The 25,075-nt window shown below is 46.6% G+C and overlaps 1 protein-coding gene across 11 annotated transcripts in view; it reads right to left on the bottom strand.

Moving 5' to 3' along the window:
• Positions 1–25,075, bottom strand: part of OSBP2 (oxysterol binding protein 2) — a gene marked incomplete at its 5' end in the record, with an annotated part of 155,889 nt that overhangs the window by 79,718 nt on the left and 51,096 nt on the right. The window contains one exon of one of the 11 annotated variants that reach the window (XM_083478558.1): positions 24,011–24,322. The exons of 5 other annotated variants lie outside the window; for them this stretch is intronic. Coding sequence is in view for 2 of the 6 variants with exons in the window: in XM_083478554.1 (XP_083334680.1) it covers positions 13,221–13,299 (79 nt within the window). Of the gene's footprint in view, positions 1–290; positions 381–4,019; positions 4,136–13,220; positions 13,354–23,128; positions 23,199–24,010; positions 24,323–25,075 lie in introns of those variants that run through there. 5 more of the 11 variants (XM_083478552.1, XM_083478554.1, XM_083478557.1 and 2 more) reach the window with 5 other exon arrangements.

The raw sequence follows: 25,075 nt of genomic DNA, 5'->3' as shown, positions 1-25,075 counted from the left end.
ATCTAAATTTGAATTTAAATATAAATTAATATCTTCACTTTGAACCCCCACCCACCCCGCACGTTCATCAATATACCAACACTTTATGTTCACTGGCAAAATAAGCACAGCATAGGCACCTGCCTGATGTCAAAAGGCAGTGAGTTCCAGGGTGCCGTCGCTGCCACGCTAAAAGATTTGAGTTCTCACAAATGCAGAGCAGGTTATTGTGCGGCACCTAAAACGGTGCCAGCTCTGCCAATCAAAACCATCAAGCGTTCGTATGTGTGGTAAGACGATCTCCTACATACCCAATAGATCAATGCATTTCAGTCAATATTCTGCCTCCGCCACGTAGCCCACAGGAATTGCAACAGAATGCAAAATGACAGCTATTAATATATGTTGCCGTATCTGCACGCCTCCAATGTGGAATGCTAACCCGACTCCTGTCCCACAAAGAAACTTAATCTCTTTCATTCTGTCCTCACCCACATCCCTTTCGTCTCCCGCTTGTCTGTAAAGGGGGAGCATTAGTCATTTTTCTAATGGGGGGGGGGGACTCTCAATTGTTTTTCACCTCGTTTTAATAGCTATGAATATTAAACAGAAAGCCTCATTCATATTTAATGGCCTTCTAGTTTATATATTTGAGACAGCTGCCTTGTTTTTAATAGAAACCACAAATAAAAGGCAGAGGTAGGCAATTCTTTCAGTTTCTCAAAATTTGCAATTTAATGAAACCGACAACGTGGAACGCAAATTGGCGCTGGCAAAATTAAACAATTTCTTCACCATTACAACACCACAAGCAGAAGACACCCCACTCTTCTCCCCCTACCACAACCGCCCGCTTTCATAGTTAATGCATACCTATAGCATTTGGCACAAATAGATTGCACGCAAAAATAAAGAGCGATCTCTCATGGCTGGCGAGAGACAGCTCTTAAAAGTCAGCGCTTCTGAGCACAGCGGAAGCAGGGAAAGGATGCGGTCAGCTCAGCCAAAGGGGAGGGAAAGGCTAGCCTGACCATGGCACAGATGGGACCCTAGCCCCAGCGGGAGATGCACAGCCCGGCCAGATGGCTCCTCGCTGTCCTTGCTTGTGCAGTGAAAAGCATGGTCCATAGGGAAACGAGTCTGTGGTTTTAATAATAATAAATAATAATAATAATAATAATTTATTATTTATACCCCGCCCATCTGGCTGAGTTTCCCCAGCCACTCTGGGTGGCTCCCTATCAAATGTTAGAAACAGTACAACATTAAATATTAAAAACTTCCCCGAACAGGGATGCCTTCAGGTGTCTTTTAAAGATAGAATAGCTGCTTATTTCCTTCACATCTGAAGGGAGGGTGTTCCACAGGGTGGGCGCCACCACTGAGAAGGCCCTCTGCCTGGTTCCCTGTAACTTGGCTTCTCGCAGCGAGGGAACCGCCAGAAGGCCCTCGGCGCTGGATCTCAGTGTCTGGGCTGAACGATGGGGGTGGAGACACTCCTTCAGGTATACTGGACTGAGGCCGTTTAGGGCTTTAAAGGTCAGCACAACACTTTGAATTGTGCTCGGAAATGTACTGGGAGCCAATGTAGGTCTTTCAGGACTGGTGTTTTATGGTCTTGGGGACCACCCCCAGTCACCAGTCTAGCTGCCACATTCTGGATTAGCTGTAGTTTCTAGGTCACCTTCACAGGTAGCCCCACGTAGAGCGCATTGCAGTAGTCCAAGCGGGAGATAACTAGAGCTTGCACCACTCTGGCAAGACAGTCTGCGGGCAGGTAGGGTCTCAGCCTGCGTACCAGGTGGAGCTGGTAGACAACCACCCTGGACACAGAATTAACCTGCGCCTCCATGGACAGCTGTGAGCCCAAAATTACTCCCATTTTGTTTTGTTTTTTTGGGGGGGATGGAGTGCTTCACTGTCTCCACTCGCTGCTGCTTTCACCAGCACCTTCACAGAGGCCATCAGAACCAATTGGATCTTGGCTGGCTGGGGCTGATGGGAGATTCAGCCCCAAAGATATGGAGATCACCAGGTTAATAGAAGAATAGAATCATGGAGCTGGAAGGGACCCAGAGGAATATGTAGCTGTCCCCTTTTGGGGATCAAATCTGCAACCTTGGTGTTATCAGCAGCATGCTCTAACCAACTGAGCTATCCAGTTGCCCAAATAAGTGTTCCCTGCCTGAATTGGAGAAGGCTGATCTAAGCCCCTAATACAGAGACTGTGTGTGGGACGCGGGTGGCACTGTGGGTTAAACCACAGAGCCTAGGGCTTGACGATCAGAAGGTCGGCGGTTCGAATCCCCGCGACGGGGTGAGCTCCCGTTGCTCTGTCCCAGCTCCTGCCAACCTAGCGGTTTGAAAGCACATCAAAGTGCAAGTAGATAAATAGGCGGGAAGGTAAATGGTCTTTCCGTGCGCTCCTCTGGTTCGCCAGAAGCGGCTTAGTCATGCTGGCCACATGACCCGGAAGCTGTACGCCAGCTTCCTCGGCTAATAAAGCGAGATGAGCGCCGCAACCCCAGAGTCGGTCACTACTGGGCCTAATGGTCAGGGGTCCCTTTACCTTTTACAGAGACTGTGTGGACCATACACATTAGATTGCAAAGATCAGGCATAGGCAAGCTCGGCCCTCCAGGTGTTTTGGGACTACAACTCCCATCATCCCTAGCTAACAGGACCAGTGGTCAGGGATGATGGGAGTTGTAGTCCCAAAACATCTGGAGGGCAGTGTTTGCCTATGTCTGGCAAAGATCAACTGATGGGTGGGAGCTCATATACAGCTGTGAGTACCAGGGTGGGGTGTCCTAAGACCTGCTGCTATTTCTGCAGCAAGGTTCCATCAGGGTCCATGTCTCTAGTGTCCTAAAGCTGCCCAATCAGAGGGAAAGGAAGTGAGCTAGCCACTGAGGATGGGCTCATAGGGTTCCTTCTGGAGAAAGAACATGGGAAGAACACCAAGACGGAGCTGTTCTGTATGCTCCAAAGCTAAGCATTTAGGAACAATGAAAATACCAGGTGCTTCAGTTTCACAAGAAGGGCACGCATGTTTGGCTATGTACAATGGAACTTCTCAGAAAACACAACTTAAGTCGCTCCAAAAGATTATATAGAAGCACTTGGAATCATTTGCCCATCTACATGCACAAAAAATAGTAGATCTGGCCAAAAGACAACACATGGAGAACGGCATTCATCAATGCAATGTATCCTGAATTATTATTATTATTATTATTATTATTATTATTATTATTATTGTTGTTGTTGTTGTTGTTGTTGTTGTTGTTGTTGTTGTTGTTGTTATCATCATCATCATTATTATTATTGTATAATCTTTGAAAGCTGTATAATCTTAGAAGGGTCACAGCTGTGACTATCGTGTAGGGACCCTGCACTTCTGGATTGACCACTAGACTACTGCTCATGTATCTGGCAGTGCAGTCACAAATATAGCCTTTCTGTCACAAAATGATTAGCCCTTCAGCAAGAATAGGTGGGAAGAATAGCTTCCAACTGCAAATTCTGGCTTCATTGTCCCATATCCACGAACAAGCTGCAATTCTCTCCACAATAAAAGAAAGGTCACAGGCAGCTCAGGTAACACGTCAAAGAGAAAACCCAACATCGGGAACTCAATAGCTACAAAGCTGACCCAGAGAACAGCCAGAGAAATCAGCAGGAAACATAATGAGGCCCAAATATAAACCAAGCCAAGCGCATTGTTAGAAAAACAAAAGAAGAGACTCATTCTCTCCTGTACAGAAAGTTATTTATATATCTGGATGAGAGGGGTTTTCAAAAACAGGTGGGGCACCCTCCCAGAGATGTATGCATGGTCTTGGGCTTAGTAACCATGAAGTGAAACTGGACAGAAAAGCCTGTTTCTGAATATGGGGTTGCATTTCAGGAGTGGAGAGCCTCAGGACTGGGGGAGAAATGTGGCCCTCTAGACGTCTTCATCTGGCCCTCAGAACTCTCCTCAGGCTGATCGCAACAGCACTCTGTCCACCTGCAATTCTCAGCAACTGATACGTTACCTGAACGTTAAGGATAATGGTTTAATTTCCGGAAATGGGAATGTTTACTTATGTTGGGTTACTGTGTATTTTTAGCATGGGGTTTATCCTTTGGCACTAGCTGTCATGTGATTGGCTGACTGTGAGTCATATGAGAGTCACATTCCATTCTGTTGTGACTGTTATTCCAGTAACTGTTGTTTTTAACAGCTTTCTGCTTGCTCGCTCACTTGCTTGCTCTGTATGAGGGGGAATGGCTGCTGAGAGAGGCTTCTCAAGATACTGCTGAGGACGGTGTGGTGTCAGTGTGATCCGTCTGAAGTAAAACAGAGGAAGATCCCTAAACATTAATATCCCGTGAACTGCCCTAAGACCTGCAGGTATAGGGCGGTTACTTAATTAATTAAATAATTGAGAAATCTGTGCAGCAGTTAGATTGTAAATATATTCTTCTGTTATATGTTTATGAAAGCAAAGTTCTTTTTGAATATAAAGAGTCTGGACATTGTATAGTCTTTACAAAGAAGTTATCAATCACCCAGAATACAGTGGTAGCTTGGGTTAAGAACTTAATTCATTCTGTAGGTCCGTTCTTAACCTGAGGTACCACTTTAGCTAATGGGGCCTCCCTCTGCCACTGTGCCGCTGCCACACAATTTCTGTTCTCATCCTGAAGCAAAGTTCTTAACCCGAGGTACTATTTCTGGGTTAGCGGAGTCTGTAACCCGAAGAATCTGTAACCCGAGGAACCACTGTAGTTATTTAGCTTCCTAGCTGTAAGCTACTCTGTGTATCATCAGAAACACACACACACACACACACACACACACACACACACAGTTTTTTTCTATTAAAAACGTTTAGGGGTACTCTCATTTTCCTACTGCCCCTCAATGAGGCCAAACTTAGATTCGCAAAATGTTTAGGGGTATGCGTACCCTTGCATACTCCCAGAAAAAAAGTGTGCTCTCACTCTCCTCTCTCTCTCTCTCTCTCTCTCTCTCTCTCTCACACACACACACACACACACACACACAGCCTCTCTGACAGTGGACAGAATGGACCAATGTTTCTGAGCTTCCCAGGACATTTGGCTGCCCTCTGCTGGAAGCAGAATGCTGGAGCAGATAAGACACAGCACAGGCAACCTGAACATCCGTTTAAACACACACTGCAACCTGTAGTGACTGCTGGGAGGTAAACCCATTTAGCTACTTCTCAATGTAGCAGTCTCTTTCCCAATTAAACCACCACAGGGCAAAACACAGTTGCTTTGCACAAGTCCTGTGCAACTTCCGTGTCTGGGGGATAAATAATGCTAGCGAGGCAGAACAGGAGCCCGAGGCCTGTAAGCAACACCAGTTCCGGGACGTCATTTGGAGTCAGGTCCCTCTCACTAACTGGGGCACAGCTCAGCTCACTTGCAAGCTCCCCCACGGATATAATTTCCCAGTAGGCAGATAAAGGCGATCTCTCTCTCTCTCTCTCTCTCTCTCTCTCTCTCTCTCTCTCTCTCTTGCTTTTCTAAACGTGTCACCGAAAATAAATTTTTAATCATTATTTAAATACATTTTCCACCCTCAGGACGTTCTAGGGTTTCGCCATCTCACAGGAAGAGAAGGATGCAAAAACAGACTGACCCCCTTTCACATTTTCCCCAGGGGGCCAGGAGAAAGAGGAGATGTGGCGAGGACGTGGCCCTGGTAACAAGCTTGAACTCTTTTGTTGAGCATCAAGCTATTTCAGCCATTTAAAAACAACACAGGAAAAAGATCATACAGGCTTCCTTCAGTTCACTGCTCTTGGGAGTTGTTCTAAAACTCCCTGCCAAAACTTTCCTAAATGATAATGCAAGTACAGCAGGGAGGAAAGGAGTCCAGAATTTGTGGAAAGGCAAGCAGGCAGGCGGGACGCGGGTGGCGCTGTGGGTTAAACCACAGAGCCTAGGACTTGCCGATCAGAAGGTCGGCGGTTCGAATCCCCGCGACGGGGTGAGTTCCCGTTGCTCGGTCCCTGCTCCTGCCAACCTAGCAGTTCAAAAGCACCTCAAAGTGCAAGTAGATAAATAGGTACTGATCCAGCGGGAAGATAAATGGCGTTTCCGTGCGCTGCTCTGGTTCGCCAGAAGCAGCTTAGTCCTGCTGGCCACATGACCCGGAAGCTGTACACCGGCTCCCTCGGCCAGTAAAGCGAGATGAGCACCGCAACCCCAGAGTCAGCCACAACTGGACCTAATGGTCAGGGGTCCCTTTACCTTTAAGCAGGCAGGCAAGCAAGCAGGCTGGTTTTCAGTTGCAACGCATTTGACCTTCTTGACATAATCACACTGGGATATAATGGGTTGTATCTAACATTAGACATACTCAATAGAGAACCATTTGAAATTAATGGACATGACTCACTTAGGTCCATGGATCTACTCTGTGTAGGTTGGCTGCAGCCCAATAATAATAATGGCAACAACATCACGCACACCCTGCCATGTGGGCGTCCCTTGCAGGCGACCACTGTGCCTGGAGACTGCAGACAAGTTGTACACCCATAGCAGTGACCAGAGGAGAAATGACCTCTGGGAGGACTGCAGGGAGAAGGAATGCCGTGGTGCATCTGCAGTAGCACGACTGGACACCTTTGTCTGCCCCAGCTGAAACAAAACGTGTCTCTTCTGCATCTATCTCTGCAGCCGTAGCTGGCGCTGCAACCTTCCAACAGCTTGATCTCACCCCCCAAAGTCTCACTCCTCCATTGTCTCCCAAGGCAGACCATCAGTGGTGATGATGGAAAGGAGTTGCTCCCTTTAATGCTGGGTGAGATTGCAATCCCAAATCCCTGGGTCTTTGCTGCTGGAGGCCACAAGAGTATAGCCATCTGCTGACCTCTGGCGCCACAGAGCTTCCACTTATTGTGTGGGGTCTTCAGGGGAAGCAAAAGTCATTTCCAGTCTGGCCAGGGCAGGCCTGGGCACAAGGCGTATCACACAAGGTGGGGAAGATGTTGTCTCAATCAAGAACCAGCATTGCCCGAAATCTTAAGAACACTGCTAGGGTCTTGCCTTCTATTGGCTCCGCCAGCTTGGGAGAGCAGCCTGTAATCTTTAAAGCGCCTACAACCTATTCTGTATTCTCTTTCCCATATGGGCCAACCAAATGCCTCTGGGAAAACCTCAAGCACCTTGAGGTCTGAGTTTCCACGCCTCTATGGTCTTCAAATAAAAACATCTTGGAGATCCTGGGCCACAGGGATGTTAGGCTGGCCTCAACCAGAGCCAGGGCTTTTTCGGCCGTGGCCCTGATCTGGTGGAACGCTCTGTCACAAGAGACTAGGGCCCTGCGGGACTTGACAACTTTCTGCAGGGCCTGAAAGACAGAGCTGTTCCCCCAGGCCTTTGGCCAAGGAACAGTCTGACCCCCTCCTTCTGTAATCCTCATGAAACTCTAGCCCAACGGTTGCCATTAATTTGATTCTGAATTGTGCTATTTTTACTGTTGTTAGCTGCTCTGAGCCCGGCTTTGGCTGGGGAGAGCGGGATATAAATAAAATTTATTATTATTATTAACTATACATTCAACATTTTAAACATGGCTGAAAATTAAACCCATTAGACTGAGAGCAATGTCCTCTTTTATGCATGACCAAAAAACAAAAGCAAGAGTAAGTTCTAATTATATAATGCACAGATTGCATGTATGTGTGTATATGCACAATTATGTAATGGTGGGATAAAAATAGCACCTGACCACCACATCACCAAGAGTGGAAAATGATCAAGCCAGCTGAACCCTAGGATGGAAGGCAGTTTCCATCACTGTACTCTTTTAAGCACCTGCTAAAAAGATTTTTTTGTTTAGATAAGCCTACCCAGATGTTTCGGAACTTGACGAAAGCCTTAATCCATTTTTCGCCTATTGTTATTTTAACTTTTCAAAAGTCTTAAATTATTCTTGTTAAGTTTTCCTGTTGATAATTTTACTGTACACTGCCTCGCGGTGTTGTTGTTGTTTTAACATTCAAGCAGTGCATGATCTTTTATGAAATAAATAAATAATAAAAAAGGGAAGCAGATCCCCCCCAAAAGGTGTCCATGTTGGTCCATTGCAGCATCCGAACAGCTGACGCTGTTATTTCAGCCCAGGCATTCGTGGGCCAGAACCTTTTGCAGGTGCAACAGAAATCCAAGCTGCGTTGCTCGTAGAGGAAAAATACAAAATCAATTGTTTAAACTTCGGCCGGATGAACTACTGCTGCTCTCAGCCCATTCATTAAAATCATATGAGTTTTAGTCCATTAAGCAAGGGGGGGGGGGGAATTCCCAAAGCAAAATGTGAACTTTGCTTTTCAGTAGTTGGAGCAGGCACCAAGATAGAAGATGCATTACCTCCTCCTTACATGAGAAATGTATGGAGATGGAATAGGGTGGAGGCCTCTTCAGACGGTGACTGCCATCTGCAGCCTAATAATAATAATAATAATAATAATAATAATAATAATAATAATAATATTTTATTTATATCCCACCCTCCCCAGCCGAAGCCGGGCTCAGGGCGGCTAACAACAATAAAATAATACAACGTTCTAAAATCATTTCATTATAAAATCAGTTCAAATCAAATTAATGGCAACCATTGGGCTAGAGTTCTGTGAGGATTACCAAAGGAGGGGGTCAGGCTGTGCCTTGGCCAAAGGCCTGGTGGAACAGCTCTGTCTTGCAGGCCCTGCGGAAAGATGTCAAGTCTCGCAGGGCCCTAGTCTCTTGTGCCAGAGCGTTCCACCAGATCGGAGCCACAGCCGAAAAAGCCCTGGCTCTGGTTGAGGCCAGCCTAACCTCTCTGTGGCCTGGGACCTCCAAGATGTTTTTGTTTGAAGACCGTAAGTTCCTCTGTGGGACATACTAGGAGAGGCGATCCCATAGGTACGAGGGTCCTAGACCGTATTGCTAGTTCAGAGAAAATGAAAATGTTCAGAGAACATTGCTATTCAGAGAAAACAGAATATTTGAGCATGTTGCTGAGCTGCTTAAGAGGGACAGGAAATCTGCAGGTAGGGGAAAAACACATTTACAGGGGAGGCTGGTCCATTAGGGCACTCTTCCACCAACCTCAGTCTGCCTGTAGCCAGCCCTCATGTATCTGCTTTGCATGCAGAAGGTGTCAGGTTCAATCCTTAGCAACTGCAGGTAGGTCTGGGAAAAAATCCTAGAGAGCCACTGCTACTCATTGTAGATAATCCTGAGCTAGTCTGTATAAGGCAGCTCCTTATGTTCTCACAATCAGTCCAGGGGATGGCACTGGCCACCAGCTTCTTCTTTCTTAGTCTCAATGCTGCCCTTGTAGGGAAGAGGATGGGGGCAAAACTAGAATCAGTTGCCACTGCCTGTCATTGTCTCTGGCGCCACCTACTGTTGGGCTCCATGCCTACCACCCAACCAGTCCCAATTGGCACCAGCCACCACGGTATATGTATGTGCCACTGGACCATGGACACTTTCTATTTCAATTCGAACTGCACACAACAGCAACGTACTAAAAAAAATGGAAAGGGTGGAATTTATCCCTGGGGCCCCAGATAACCATAACTATGATATACAAACACATCACACTCTCCAAACGTCCATCATCAGCATGCAAAGCTTCCAGATACATAAACATTAATATATTCAAATTTTAAAACATTTAAAACCTTTAATGATTAAAGAAAGAGTGGGGTTGTCCCATTTTTAATAGCAATAAAGTAAAGGGAATCTCTCAGCCCTCCAGTTATTGGAAACAGCCTTAGTGCAATTGCCTACAATTTAGGGGCCTACCTAGACAGCATCTTAAAAAGCAGAGACATCACCTTGCCAACAAAGGTGCGTATAGTTAAAGCCATGGTTTTCCCAGTAGTGATGTATGGAAGTGAGAGCTGGACCATAAAGATGGCTGATCGCCGAAGAATTGATGCTTTTGAATTACGGTGCTGGAGGAGACTCTTGAGAGTCCCATGGATTGCAAGAAGATCAAACCTCTCCATTCTGAAGGAAATCAGCCCTGAGTGTTCACTGGAAGGACAGGTCCTGAAGCTGAGGCTCCAATACTTTGGCCACCTCATGAGAAGAGAAGACTCCCTGGAAAAGACACTGATGTTGGGAAAGATGGAGGGCACAAGGAGAAGCGGATGACAGAGGACGAGATGGATGGATAGTGTTCTCGAAGCTACCAGCATGAGTTTGACCAAACTGCGGGAGGCAGTGGAAGACAGGAGTGCCTGGCGTGCTCTGGTCCATGGGGTCACGAAGAGTTGGACACGACTAAACAACAACAACAACAACAACTGGTAATAGTGGCTAAAAGACTACAACTGTCAATCAGAAGTCCCAGTGCAAAATTAAGTGTCACAACAAACTCACCTGCTGGGTTCAGATGTCACAGTTAACATGAACAAGCAGTATGTGTCGGTGCTTACCGCTCATCTGTCCCTGCTGCACCCCACTTTTTCTTTTCTTTGACATGTTGGAGAAGAAATCAAACAGGAAGCGTGCTTTGCATTATGTGGGAACCGGCATTCGTGGCTTTTGCTTCTGTCCAAGCAAACCACGATTGGAAAACAAGGGTTAAACCTAGTTCACACATTCTGCTTGTTCACGTTAAGCCACAGTTTAATGATTGCTATTAATATCAATTACATTTATCAGTCGCTTTACACAAGGAAAAGAAACCTCAAAGCAACTTAGCAACAGCAAATACAACAGATAAAAGGTAAAGGGACCCCTGACTGTTAGGTCCAGTCGTGACCGACTCTGGGGTTGCGGCGCTCATATCGCTTTATTGGCCGAGGGAGCCAGCGTACAACTTCCAGGTCATGTGTGCAGCATGTCTAAGCCGCTTCTAGAGAACCAGAGCAGCACACAGAAATCCCGTTTACCTTCCCGTTGGAGTAGTACCTATTTATCTACTTTCACTTTGACGTGCTTTCAAACTGCTAGGTTGGCAGGAGCAGGGACTGAGCAACAGGAGCTCACCCCGTCGCGGGGATTCAAACCGCCGACCTTCTGATCGGCAAGTCCTAGGCTCTGTGGTTTAACCCACAGCGCCACCTGCGTCCCAATACAACAGATAATAGCAATTAAAACCATGAAAAAATGAACAATACAGATGCATTAAATACTCATCCAGCAACATATTCATAAGGACAAGTCCTACCCATGCCGCTAAAGGATGAGACCACCACAGGATGCAATCTAATTAACCAAAGTCCTGGGGAAACAAACAGCCTTAGTCTAGTGATTAAAGACTGACAAGGATGGGGCCAGGTGCATCTCGCTGGGAAGAGTGTTTCAGATGGGGGCCACCACTGAAAAGGAGCATTCTCATGCAGCCATCCTCCACACTTCCCATAGGTGGGCCACACAGAGAAGAGCCAGTGATAAAAACAGCAGGGTCTGGGCTGGAGAATGGCTGGAGAATGGCAGTCAATACTGGGCTGGAGAATGGCAGTCCATACTAAACTACAGCTTATCATGATGTCCAAACCAGGCCATTATGTGCCCTCAGGCAAGGCACTATATCTTGGTACTAGGCCCACATCAGAAATAGGTCAATAATTGTACTGACCTGATTTATAATGCTAATGCAATTATTGCGAAGAGGGTGGATTAGATCCAAAGAGCCAGGAAGTAGAAGGAAACAGACACTAGCACCCTGTTCCACAAACACTTGCACAAAAGCTTGTGCAGGTGTAAAATCCAGGATCGGTCATTCACATCCTTCCTCTTGGGAAAGTAGCAGAACACCCTTGGATTCCTCTGCCATGTTCAAGTACAGTGGTACCTTGGGTTACAGACGCTTCAGGTTACAGACTCCGCTAACCCAGAAATAGTACCTCGGGTTAAGAACTTTGCTTCAGGATGAGAACAGAAATCGGGCTCCGGCGGCGCAGCAGCAGCAGGAGGCCCCATTAGCTAAAGTGGTGCTTCAGGTTAAGAACAGTTTCAGGTTAAGAACGGACCTCCAGAACGAATTAAGTACTTAACCCGAGGTATCACTGTACTGCCGTGAGGCAGCTCTGACCCACCAAAAGTATTCCACATGCAATGCCACAGAGCACTGTGTCAAGCACCCCATCAACACAAAGCATTATTCTATCATATAAGGAAGACTTTGCCAAGCTGGGGCCCCCTCCAGATATTGTCAATACAACTCCCGTCAGCCCCTGCCAGTTCATACTGAGGGGTGTTGTAGTCTGAAAGGTACCAAGTTCCTGAAGGCAAAGATAAGGGAAGGAGCAGACCACTTCTACAGAGACAGAACCTTTCCCATGTTTGCTTCAGGGTATATATTTTGCTACAAAAACCTCAAAATACCACTTTTCACTTTTAAATGCCACCGTCCACATATTTTGTGCTTTGGGAAATGTTTTTTCACCTTCCAGCTGAATTCAGAGCATGCTAGAGTTATGCAAGAGCCAGTTCTTCAAGAACTCACCACCTCGTGCCAGTTAAAACAGGCAAAGGGGCAGGTGATCGGAAGTGTTAGGAGTTAAGTTTGATACACAGAGATAAGTTGGGGACGGGGGTGGGGACTACAGTGTTGTACAGTGGTACCTCAGGTTAAGTACTTAATTCGTTCCGGAGGTCCATTCTTAACCTGAAACTGTTCTTAACCTGAAGCACCACTTAAGCTAATGGGGCCTCCTGCCGCCACCGCGCCGCTGCCGTGTGATTTCTGATCCTATCCTGAAGCAAAGTTCTTAACCCGAGGTACTATTTCTGGGTTAGCGGAGTCTGTAACCTGAAGCGTATGTAACCTGAAGCGTATGTAACCCGAGGTACCACTGAACTTATAAATAGGATGTAGTCAAAAGAGAGACAAAGTAAGCCACATTCTCCACATTTATGAAAAACGTGGATTTCCCCCACTCTGATCCGTGACAATTTCACACTCTCCGCGGCTGCCAAGAGAAGGAGAATTAAGCTCTGTGCAGACATAGTTGGTGGTCTATTGCTGTTGCTCCCTTTCATTCCGCATGAGATTAACATGCTTTTCCCAGCTGCAAGGCAACCTCCCCCACACCCCCACAATAAAGCACAACACTTTCCCCGTTTTCTTTTTAAAGTACACAAATATCCCCATGAATTGATCATGCAGTGAAATATACCAGTCAGTGGAAGCCGGAAGGGCCCATAGATAACCGAAGGCCTCTGGAAAGGGGGTGGTGATGGGGGGAGAAGTCCAGAGAAGGCCAACTAACCCTTCTTAATTTTATTCAGGCAGCCCGAGTTGCAGAAGGAGCGGACGGATCCTGACTCCCAGCAGCCCCTCCCCTTCATTCCCGCCGTCAGAGGGGTCTGGCGGAAGCTCCAGCTCAGGGCATTGCCTGAGGTTGTTTATAAAAAAAAAAAAATGGAAGACACTAATATTTAAGAAACATCCTGATTCAGCAGGGAGATGGTGGCCTGCTGCATCACTGCTCTCAGAGAAAGCACATCCCACATTACAGATTCTGGCCACATGCTATGCCTCTCTCTCCATATAGTTTAGCCCCATGGATCTCCCGGCAACCATGAAAGCTGCCTCATTATACCACAATGCACCACAGCCTCTCTTTGGGAGCAATAAGGCAAGGCTTAACTCCATCCCTGCTGGGGAGACAGGAGTTCTCTCGGAAAGTAAAAGGGGACTGGAACAGGGAAAGGAGAGAGCCGCATATGAAACGCATAGGCTGCATTGGCGGCTTGCTGCTTCCCCTTTATGGAACATGCGCTTTGCAAAGTCACATGGACCACAGGAAGCTGACAAAGGCGATCTGGGAAGGTAATTGGGGAAAGAGCCCTGTGCCTTTAAATCCTCGCTAGAGGTTGTTTTTAGGACGTTTGCTGGAATATGCATCAGAGCTTAAACACACACACACACACACACACACACACACACAGCTTGGAAGAGTGATTTCTACATCATTCTGTTAAATGAAAAATGACCTAAAAACTACGTTCAGAAAACGAACAATTCTGTATTCGCCCCCAAAATAAATTTCATACCCAAAGGGAAAGGTTTCTCACCCCTCTACTGGAGGAGAAATCTGGGCTTGCCCCCAAACTGAATATGCACTTCCCCACCCCACACTCTACCCCACAGAAGGAATTTGACAAGAGCAAGAGAGAGAAAATGCTGGATAAATTCCTGTTAGGTGTGAGCTACAGTAACCTCACTATGGAAAGGGTATTTGCTGCTGAATAGGAGTTGGGAGAGATGAGGGGGGAAATGGGGAAACCACCTATAAATGCCTACAAGCATTTAATTTTATTATTCCCAGTCCTTGTAACCTTTAGGGGGAAATCCTAAAGTCTGTCGGACCACAAAGTAAAGATTCAGAGCTCAGAGTAAGAAGAAAATGTATAGACTAACAGCACACATTCGCGTTCCGGGGAGCGGTTGCAGCTTAGTGACAGAGCAACTGCTTTGCATGCAGAAGATCCCAGAGTTGATCCCCTAGGAAGAGATTCCTTGTCTGAAACGCTGGAGGACTGCTGCCAGTCAGTGTAAGCAATACTGAGTTAGTGGGTGGTATAGGTTGTAGCCAATGCTAGTCCTACTCAGAGCAGTCACACTGAAACTAGGTTTACATACATAGCTCAGTCTGTAGCATCTCTTGGGATGTTGTTGTTGTTGTTGTTGTTTAGTCGTTTAGTCGTGTCCGACTCTTCGTGACCCCATGGACCAGAGCACGCCAGGCACTTCTGTCTTCCACTGCCTCCCGCAGTTTGGTCAAACTCATGCTGGTAGCTTCGAGAACACTGTCCAACCATCTCGTCCTCTGGCGTCCCCTTCTCCTTGTGCCCTCCATCTTTCCCAACATCAGGGCCTTTTCCAGGGAGTCTTCTCTTCTCATGAGGTGGCCAAAGTATTGGAGCCTCAGCTTCACGATCTGTCCTTCCAGTGAGCACTCAGGGCTGATTTCCTTCAGAATGGAGAGGTTTGATCTTCTTTCAGTCCATGGGACTCTCAAGGGTCTCCTCCAGCACTATAATTCAAAAGCATCAATTCTTCGGCGATCAGCCTTCTTTATGGTCCAGCTCTCACTTCCATACACCACTACTGGGAAAACCATAGCTTTAACTATACGGACCTTTGTTGGCAAGGTCATGTCTCTGCTTTTTAAGATGCTGTCTAGGTTTGTCATTGCTTTTCTCCCAAGAAGCAGGCGTTTTTTAATTTCGTGGCTGCTGTCACCATCTGCAATGATCATGGAGCCCAAGAAAGTAAAATCTCTCACTGCCTCCATTTCTTCCCCTTCTATTTGCCAGGAGGTGATGGGCCCAGCGGCCATGATCTCTTAGGATAAGTGGCTTCAATCAGACTACAAGGCTTGTTGAGTGCCCCGTCTTTCCAAACAGTAGTTAAAGTGCACTTCCCTCAACAGCCAACAGGAGGCAGTGTCCCTGTGGTCAGAGACAAAATGGCCATTTGTTCAGCTGTCTCATCCATAAACTATGGCTTAGCACCAATGCTCAAGCATTTGTGAGCTCCTGGAGAGGAGATTCTGCTCCAGACAAACCATAAGCTCAGATTCAGACAACACATTAAGCTGAACCAATACAAGGACCAGAGGAAGCAGGAAACAGCCAGCACCGCCTCTCCAGGAACCCTCTTGCTACTGCGTTCCCAATCAACCATAGTTTGGCTTAGAGTTATGTACAAACCAGCTCTCTTATCTTGGTTTATTAAGAAAAGCATCCAAAAGTCACGGTAGGGCAATACAGTCATTAAGACCGACCGAAAATCCACAAAGGAGAGGATGAGCTTGTGAATTTGCCAGAAGTATTGCTAGGCAATACGAAAACGAAATCATCTTATTCCGCCTAATAATCTTTAAATGGACTGTGGGAGGTGGGATGCCAGCTAAATTAGATTAGAGGGTACTCGATGCAGAAACATCTCAGGTTGCTCCAAAGGCTAAAGAGATTGAAACACGGATGCAGTCAGGAGCAGGGGTAACCATAGACAGGCACATCCTGAAACATCACAGGGATATATAAACTACTGCATTCTCTTGCATCAGCTGCTAAAACCATCTTTTAAACAGAGTTTATCTTTTGTTTCTATTTAGATCTGCATGCAGAAATCTGGGGGTTGAGGGATGAGAAATAGGAAGATGCTACCATTAATATTATCAGAAAAAGCCTGAAATAAGTCTGTGGCTCCATCTGGCTGGGCTTTTATTAGTTGTTATTAATAATAAATGTGCATATTGACAGCTTTATAATTAGCTCCTGAATACACCCAAGATCCGTGCAGGGAGATTGATTTCCTCGTGCAATACTCGTTCGACTGCCAGCCTTGTCTCCCAGCTTGCTTGCTTCCTCCCACCCACCCACCCTCTTTCTTCCATTCTTCAACCCCACCCTTGGCCAACAACCCAGGGACACAAACCTCTGTATTCTGTTGCACCAGCAAAAGAGTTCATGCTGAGTTCTGAAAGGTCTGCATTTTTAGCCTCATTTTATTTATGTCCCACTTCTCCCCGCCCCAATAAAGGAATTGGAGAGTGCCAGGAAGCACCCACAACAATAAAAGAAGCCCACAGTCCTGGGCTTAGAGCATGGGTAGGCAAACTAAGGCCTGGGGGCCGGATCCGGCCCAATCGCCTTCTAAATCCGGCCCACGGATAGGCTGGGAATCAGCATGTTTTCACATGAGTAGATTGTGTCCTTTTATTTAAAATGCATCTCTGGGTTATTTTGTGGGGCATAGGAATTCGTTCATCCCCCCCCCCAATATATTCCTTCATTGCAGGGGGTTCTGACACTAGATGATCCTCAGGGTCCCTTCCAACGCTATGATTCTATCCCTTCTAATTATACAATAGAAAGAAAACAGTGTACAGTGGTACCTCGGGTTACGGACGCTTCAGGTTACAGATGCTTCAGGTTACAGACTCCGCTAACCCAGAAATAGTACCTCGGGTTAAGAACTTTGCTTCAGGATGAGATCAGAAATCGCACGGCAGCGGCACGGCGGCAGCAGGAGGCCCCATTAGCTTAAGTGGTGCTTCAGGTTAAGAACAGTTTCAGGTTAAGAAAGGACCACCAGAAAGAATTAAGTTCTTAACCCGAGGTACCACTGTACATTTCCAAGTTTGCACTGGTACGCTGAAATGAGAACTGTTATATAGAACATAAGAAGAGCCAGATAAGGTCAATGGCCCATCTAGTCCAGAACCCTTTTCTCTTCCATTCTGAAGACAGATGCAAAGAATTCATAGAGTTTCTCTGCAATGTTTGTATCCTCCTTTAGCACACCTTTGATTCCCTTGTCATCCAAGGGCCCAGCTGTCTCCCAGCCTCCTGCTACTAATGCATTTAAAGAATGGAATCCTGAACTCCAGATGTTCTCAACTAACTAGCTGAGGCTGATGGGAGATGATGATGATATTTATTTGTACCCTGCCCATCTGACTGGTTGCCCCAGCCACTCTGGGCGGCTTCCAGCATATATAAAGACATAATAAAACATTAAGCCTAAAATACCTTCCCTATACAGGGCTGCCTTCAGATGTTTCCTAAATGTTATATAATTACTCACCTCCTTAACATCTGATGGGAGGGCATTCGACAAGGTGGGTGCCACTACCGAGAAGGCCCTCTGCCTCTGAAGTAGTCCCAAGCATTTGGAGGGCACCAGATTGGTGAAGTGGGCCTTGTGTGGGGCGGGGGTGTTGATCAGAAGTGGTGCCGCCACCACCCATGCCTTGCTCTCTGAAACTGCTAATCTAACTGCAGACAAGAAAGATGCACAGAGCATCCTTGCACATCTAATGAACAGGGCTAGAAAACTGACATCAACATTCAAAAGCAAACAATGAAAAAGTCTGAGAATGGTGGAAAAGGTAGTATCCGGCCACAGCTGTCCCTGGACGGGCTCGAACCGCCAACTTTCAGATTCACCTTCTCTATGTTGGGTCTACCCCAACTTCATCCCACGCTATAAATTAGGGGGTGAGGAAACACTAGGGTAAGGAATCACGAGTCTAAGAGCCAGATGCAGCCCATGGTGTCTCTTGAATCTGGCAAGCAGCCACTCATCCTTGGCCCTGTCCACCACATGCCTATTATAGCTTTAGGGGGTGGAGGAAGCTCCCATCGGTACCAATGGAAGCTTTTTTTCTTAATCTAGTTGTTGAAGGGGGGATTTGCAACCATCTCCATCCCCATCATTCTGCCCGGACACTGAGGTCCAGCTCCGAGGGCCTTCTGGTGGTTCCCTTGCTGCAAGAAGCCAAGTTATAGGGAACCAGGCAAAGGGCCTTCTCGGTAGTGGCACCTGCCCTATGGAATGCCCTTCCACCAGATGTCAAAGAAAAAAACAACTACCAGACTTTTAGAAGACATCTGAAGGAAGCCCTGTTTAGGGAAGCTTTTAAAAAAGGGACGCGGGTGGCACTGTGGGTTAAACCACAGAGCCTAGGGCTTGCCGGTCAGAAGGTTGGCGCTTCGAATCCCCGCGACGGGGTAAGTTCCTGTTGTTCGGTCCCAGCTCCTGCCAACCTAGTAGTTCAAAAGCATGTCAAAGTGCAAGTAGATAAATAGGTACTGCTCTGGCAGGAAGGTAAATGGCGTTTCCGTGCGCTGCTCTGGTTCACCAGAAGCGGCTTAGTCATGCTAGCCACATGACCCGGAAGCTGTACGCCGGCTCCCTCAGCCAATAAAGCGAGATGAGCACCGCAACCCCAGAGTCGGCCATGACTGGACCCAATGGTCAGGGGTCCCTTTACCTTTATCTAGGTTATTGTATTTTAATATTCTGTTGGCTGAGTGGCTGAGGAAACCCAGCCAGATGGGTGGGGTATATATAATACTATTATTATTATTATTATTATTATTATTATTATTATTATTATTATTTATTACTACCCCTTTCTTTCCCTTCCCAGCTCTGATGCATCCCAGCCCACAAATCCCAGTGCAGCAATGTGGGTGGGGTAGGGAGTCCCCACTGGGAACAAATTGCTACTCAGGGCAGGGCAGAGGACAGAAGGGCTGGGGGGAAAGAGAAGGGGAGAAGCAGGAGAGAGAGAGAGAGAGAGAGAGAGAGAAGGGGGAGGGGGTCATCATCACACACTCTTTTGAGGGGTAGATGACTTGTGTGAGTATGTGTGGGAGCGTTCACTGTGCCCCGAGAGCAATCTTTCTTTTTTAAAAGACAGAGCGAATTACTACAAAGAATAATGGAAATAATGAAAGCAGCCATAGATCATAGCATACCGAAGGAACAAGTTATTTCAAGTCAAAGGTTTCAGCGTTCACGCCATCGGGCGCAAGCGAATGTTTCAATTTGCCAATGACTTAGGAACGATTCCTGATTTTCTAAGAAGCTATTACAATGCTATTTTCCTCCCTCCACTCTTGTATAGCTGGCTCATTTAAACATAACAACGCCACCGCGCTCCACTTTCCCATTCTGTCATTCTCGGGAGTATTTTCCATTAACTTCACGTATCAAAGCCTAGTGACTATAATCACATACATGGCTAATGCTGCATCAGTTTAACAGTAATTTCTTTATATAATTCAGGAGAAGTAGCAAAGGATCTGGCATTATATGGCTCATCTTTTCTACAGCGGTTCCAATTTTACTCCCGTACCTGTTTGCAACTCAACACATCCCCCACGTATGATAAAAAGACCCCCCCAACTGTTATGGTGTTGCTTAGATGTGTTTCTATATATAAACACTTGCTCTTAACAAGATTATTTCCTTTTTTCCATATATATATTCCCATTCATAAAATGTTTTGAACTTAAGAATAGCCCTATGGCCGATCACAGTTCAGTATCCATTCTCAAAGTGGCCAACCAGATGTCCATGGGAAAACCCTAAGCAGGATCTGACCTAACAGCAACACTCTTCCTGTGGCTTCCAGTAATTGGTATTCAGAGGCAGAGTATAGCCACTGTGACTAGTAACCTCTGATAACCTTGCCCCATCATGCATTTATGCATTCAACTCAATACTGACTCCCATCTGTAATTCTGACTTGTTCACCTTCTCAGTGAAAACATAAGATCTTACAGAATTCAGATTTTAACAGTTTTTACAACCTTGAATAAACAGCCTTTCAGAATTAGCACTGTCTGTACTTCAGAAACCGTGCTATTTCTGAAAGGCTGCTTATTCAAGATTGTAAAAAAACAACAACATTCAAAACCTGAACTCTCCCGATCTCATTTTCATCTGATATTTACAGATTTGCAAATATTCAGACTGTGAAAACTGGATCGCATTCATGAAAGGTTTTCATTGAAGGCCAGGAAGCACGTATTAGCGAAGAAATCTTTATTTTCATACATGCAGTTCACTGAAAGCAATCTTAAGGCCTCCACACTCGGGCCCTCAGATTCCAGTCATTAACCCCAAAAGCTACCCATGCTTCAGGTGGATCAATGCATAACGACAACGTGGAAAATTAGAGACTTCAGAGGGCTTGAAAAGCGTGTGAGATGTCAATCGGGCCTTGGCTATCAATGCCCTCCAAAAGCAACATAAGAATTCTATATTTCACATCAACTCGTCATCTCATTCAAGCAAAACAAGCTGTTCAGAACCTGCTCCAGTGGTCCGCTTCTGTTTTCAGAAGCAGCATATTAAGCTCGCAAGCCACTCGTTTTTGTTTCCATGTGCACTTAGCTCTTGACAACAAGAGTTTATCACTCCCCTGATATTCCTCTAGAAGATGGAAAATTGAAAGTGGTTCTATTTGCACCAATTTCCAAAGCACTGGAACTGGATTTCTCTCCCAGGTCAAACTTAATGTACTAGTGGTTTCCTCTAAAGTTCTACAAAGTGCCAAAGAAGATTCGGAGGGTGGAGGGGGATAGAGGGAAATGCAATGCTACTGAATGAGTTAACTGGGGCTCTCACAAAGCAAACCCCCACACTCTGGAATAGTCTGGATTGCATGGAAATCATAGAATCATAAGAGTTGGAAGGGAGCACAAGGATCATCTAGTCCAACCCCCACAATGCAATCTTTCATCCAATGCGGACCTTGAACCCACAACCCTGAGATTAATAAACTCATGCTCTAACGACTGGTCTAGTGCGGTAGCTCATCTAAAGTCCAGTTTCCCAAAGCAAGCAGCACATACTTCAATGGCAACATTTTTATTTTCCCCATATAATGTTTGTTTAGTTAATAGCAACAATCTGATTAGCTTTTTTTTTCTTTTTAAAGGCTGCTAAGGAAGTTGAAAAGACTGTGATTACACTAATCCAGCGAAGCCACGGTGCATCATTTCTCTACTTCAAAACCTCGTCACACATAATAAAGTGCGTTGCTGCTCTTACTAAATTCTCAGCCTCCAAATCAGCCACCTCAATATCGAATCATAAATCCAAGAAATAAAAATAAAAGGCAATAAGATGCCTAGTATCTTACCTTGAAAAGCTCATTTGTGGCAACCAGCCTGATTCAACACCATTTTTTTTTTTTTTTTGGTCCTACATAGTGGTGGTTCCCAAACTTTTTGGTATGGTGATCCCACAAGCCCAAATTTCCTTGCTATGACAATTTATTGTCATATGAATTTGGGACGTTGGCTCTTCTGCAGCAGTTTTGTGCATTTTAACTGCAACTCTGCCTCTTTTGTTAACAATTCCTTGAGGCATTCCATAAAATTCTTTACTCAACGTCCCTATTGATGCAGAATTTGTTGAAACAATTATACCTACAAAGTTATTCACAGTTTTGTTTAAGGCGATGTATGAACCCCATCTGTTGGTGGGGAAAGATGCACCAAAAAGGGGCCATTGTAAGGAGGAGGGATTGTACATTTCTCACCCAGAAGTGAAAACAGTGAGCTACTACAAAGGAATCTGTATATTCTTCATAGTAGATAGCTTGTAGTGGGATACATTGTCAAACCAGGGTGCTCAGTTATTTCCTAACGATGAGCTTTTGCAATTAGTAAATCATGTTCTGATATGGGCACAATCCACTCAAAGTGAAACATGTTACGGCGGCTATCCCAAGCATGCTTACCTGGGAGTGAGTTCTATGGAACTCACTGCTACTTCTGAATTAAACTGGCTGCACATTCTATTGATTTCAATGGGAAAGCTCTAACAGATGTAATGGGAACCTCCCACTGGAACCCATAGGAACCGAAAGTGTATATATTCTGGCTGGATCGCACCCTCTATCAATTAAATGCTAACTTTAAGCATGGCTAAAGAAAATACATGATTGTGATTGTGATTAAAGCGCCCCCTTTAATGATTATTAACTTATTAAATCATTCACTCTTATTACTACTAATTTAGTAACAGTTACACACAGTTAAGCATTTCTGTTAAAACGTTATGGTAAAATGCCCCATTGAATTAACCGAGAGAGATTTACAGCCTATGCACGTCTACAGGGAAGTGAAGCAAATTCCTAGGGTGGCTGAAATCTTAGCTCAATGCTGACCGAGTGATGCCTGACTGTTCCGGACAGACCAGAGGAGGCTCACCTGAAGCTCACCTGAAGGTCCAAGTGCTGAATCACCAGGGAGGGAGGGTGTCACTGTCAGAAGCCTGGCCCCTCCCTTGGCTTCCCCGTGTGCCTGCCACCCGCTTGCGGGTCATGACCCACAGGTTGGGAAACGCTGCTATAGGAGGACAAGCCTGTGTTAGGGAAACTGCCCCCCTCCCCTCCCCTCTGAAGGATGCTTTGACACAGCACTTCCAACCAGCAAAACAGTACCCTGCCAGTATTGCAGTGCTTCTCTCTTTGACTAACAGAGAATCAATACTGGGCTCCACCACCCTTCCCAGAGGAACCGGCAGGGTTTTATCCAGAGCTGTACAAATTCACGGAGGGTTTCTGTTTTTGTTTAAAGCAACTTGATCTAAACAAGAGGACAGCTTTCTGGAAGCGAGAAGTTACAATACACAGGTGATTCTCCCCCCCACACTGCAGGGAGTATCGAAATTCCCAGTGCCTTGTCTGTAAAAGAGGCAGCGTTCGCTGCCGCCACCCGCTTCCAAGCTGCCACCTAACCCGGCATGATAAGCAAGTCTCGGTTTGGGCGCCCCCAGCCTTCGCCCCCAGCCCACCCCACCCCACGCAGCAGCCCATCACCCCTCCCCTCCCCAGCTTTGCTCCTATGCTTCTCTGACCTTGCCACGTGACGGAGACCTCACTCTGATGGGGCCGCAGGCAGAGGTGACCCATAAGGTTAAGGCACATTTCCCCCATGGAGAGCTGGCAGGAGAGGGGAGGCTTAGGGGGGGAGGGGGAACCAAGGCTTCTTGTGCAGTCCAGCTTCGCGGAGAGACTGGGAACCAAGTGCTTACTCAGAGAGGCACTGCCCAGGCAAAGGGGGGGGGGGAGAGAAGAAGCAGAGATCGCCTCTACGGAAGGTGGGGGGGAAGTGAGAAAGAGAGCAGGGGTCCTGGCCAGAAAATGTAGCATCTCTCATGAATCGGCCCCCTCCTCCCAGGACTTGGGCTCCTTACTCTTCCGCCACCCCCAAACCCCCAACCTGAGAGATCGGAGAGAGATGCCCTGCTCAGCTACAGCTTTTTACAAGAATCCTTAAGAGTTGCAAAATAATAATAATAATAATAATAATAATCCCCCAAACCACTGGATTTCATTTCTCCACCCACCCACCCCACTTTCCACTTTGTATATTTTCACATTAGAAGCAATAGATGGGAGGGTTCACCTAAAAATATTAGGGTAGGGGGCTGCTGTTCCTCTCCAGAAAGTGGGTTCACACACAGTGCTCACGAAAGCCAAGCAGTTCAAACTCCCCCCCCCCTCCATTTTATACCTCCTTCTCTTCCCCAGTTCTCAGCCTGGACAGCTGCTCCACCCTGAGGTGCCATTTCCATACAGCCGGAGAACGGGCTAAGGAGTGGAGCTGCGTGCGAGAGAGAAACAGGAGGGGAGGAAAGACCCCACTCCCCTTTTGCTCTGCTTTGCCAGTCCAGCAATAGGGGGTGGGGGTGGGAGAGGCTACACTCCCCGATCTCCCCAACCCCTCCCTTACTCACCCAGCCAAGTCTTCCCCTCGCAGCAGCTAGAGAGACAAAGGACAAGTCTTCCTTAAACCTGCCGTGGGGTGGGGTGGGGTGCGCGTGTGGGGCTTATAGTGGTCTTCCACTCTGGTATGTATCCTTTCCCACCTCAGTCCATCCGTCTTCAGCCCCTCCCTCGTCTCGGTTGCCGAGAAAGGCAGGCGAAAGCAAATAAATACAAGCAAGTGAAATCTCCGGATGGGGATCCGCAAGGAGCTCTCATCAATCTCCACCCAGGAGAGGAGTCGCAGCTGCTGCTGCCGCCGTTGCCGTCGCCGCCGAGGCTGCCTAGGGCAGCGATCTGATCAGCACCATGGACAGCCGCCAGATGGATGGGTCTCCCAAAAAAACCACCCGCGCACACTCAAGGAGAAGGAGAGGAGACTTATTGGGCAGTCATGTGTTCTGCCGGGTGCTGGGCGGCCCCACCCACTCCCAATTCTCCCTTCCTGGCTCTTGGAACATCGCCGCCCTCCCCTTCGCAAATCTGGGGTGTGACAAACTGATGAAGCCACCGTGCTGCTGCTGCTGCTGGCTGCTCCCTTCTTCCTTCCCTTCCCCACAGTCCACAAAGTAAGGAGGTTTTAAAAAGCCCCAACTCAACTTGGTGATCTTTCTAAGGTCTTGAAACCAGAGCAAGTGGGACTTCTTCAGCATGGTTTCATATGTACGCTTTCAGGCTGAGGCTGGCTGGCTGGCTGGCCACCTCCTCCGTGGGACCTTTTTTTGTTTTGTTGTGGTTTTTCCAGAACAGAACAAGCTACCATCTGGACGCATCATCAAGGCGTTTTGTGAGACCATTGCAACTGACGGGCAAGTCTGCTGAAAACATCCACTCCTATCGAAGAAATACCTGGAGATGAACTTCGGAAGGTAGCCTTTGTGGTTCTAAAACGGAGAGTTGCCAGAGGAAAGCAGCGAAACATTTGCACCAACGGATATCTTGGTTTGGCCTACTTGACTGGGTTGCATATAAATTGGACACTGAATTTACATCCATTTTGCTAAGAAATAAAACCACACACTGACTGTTGCAGTTCA

The sequence above is a fragment of the Podarcis liolepis genome, assembly GCF_965112155.1.
Source record: "Podarcis liolepis genome assembly, chromosome: 15".
Taxonomy (NCBI): domain Eukaryota; kingdom Metazoa; phylum Chordata; class Lepidosauria; order Squamata; family Lacertidae; genus Podarcis; species Podarcis liolepis.
The sequence above is the reverse complement of the archived record's forward strand: the minus strand, read 5'-3'. Positions and strand labels throughout refer to the sequence as shown.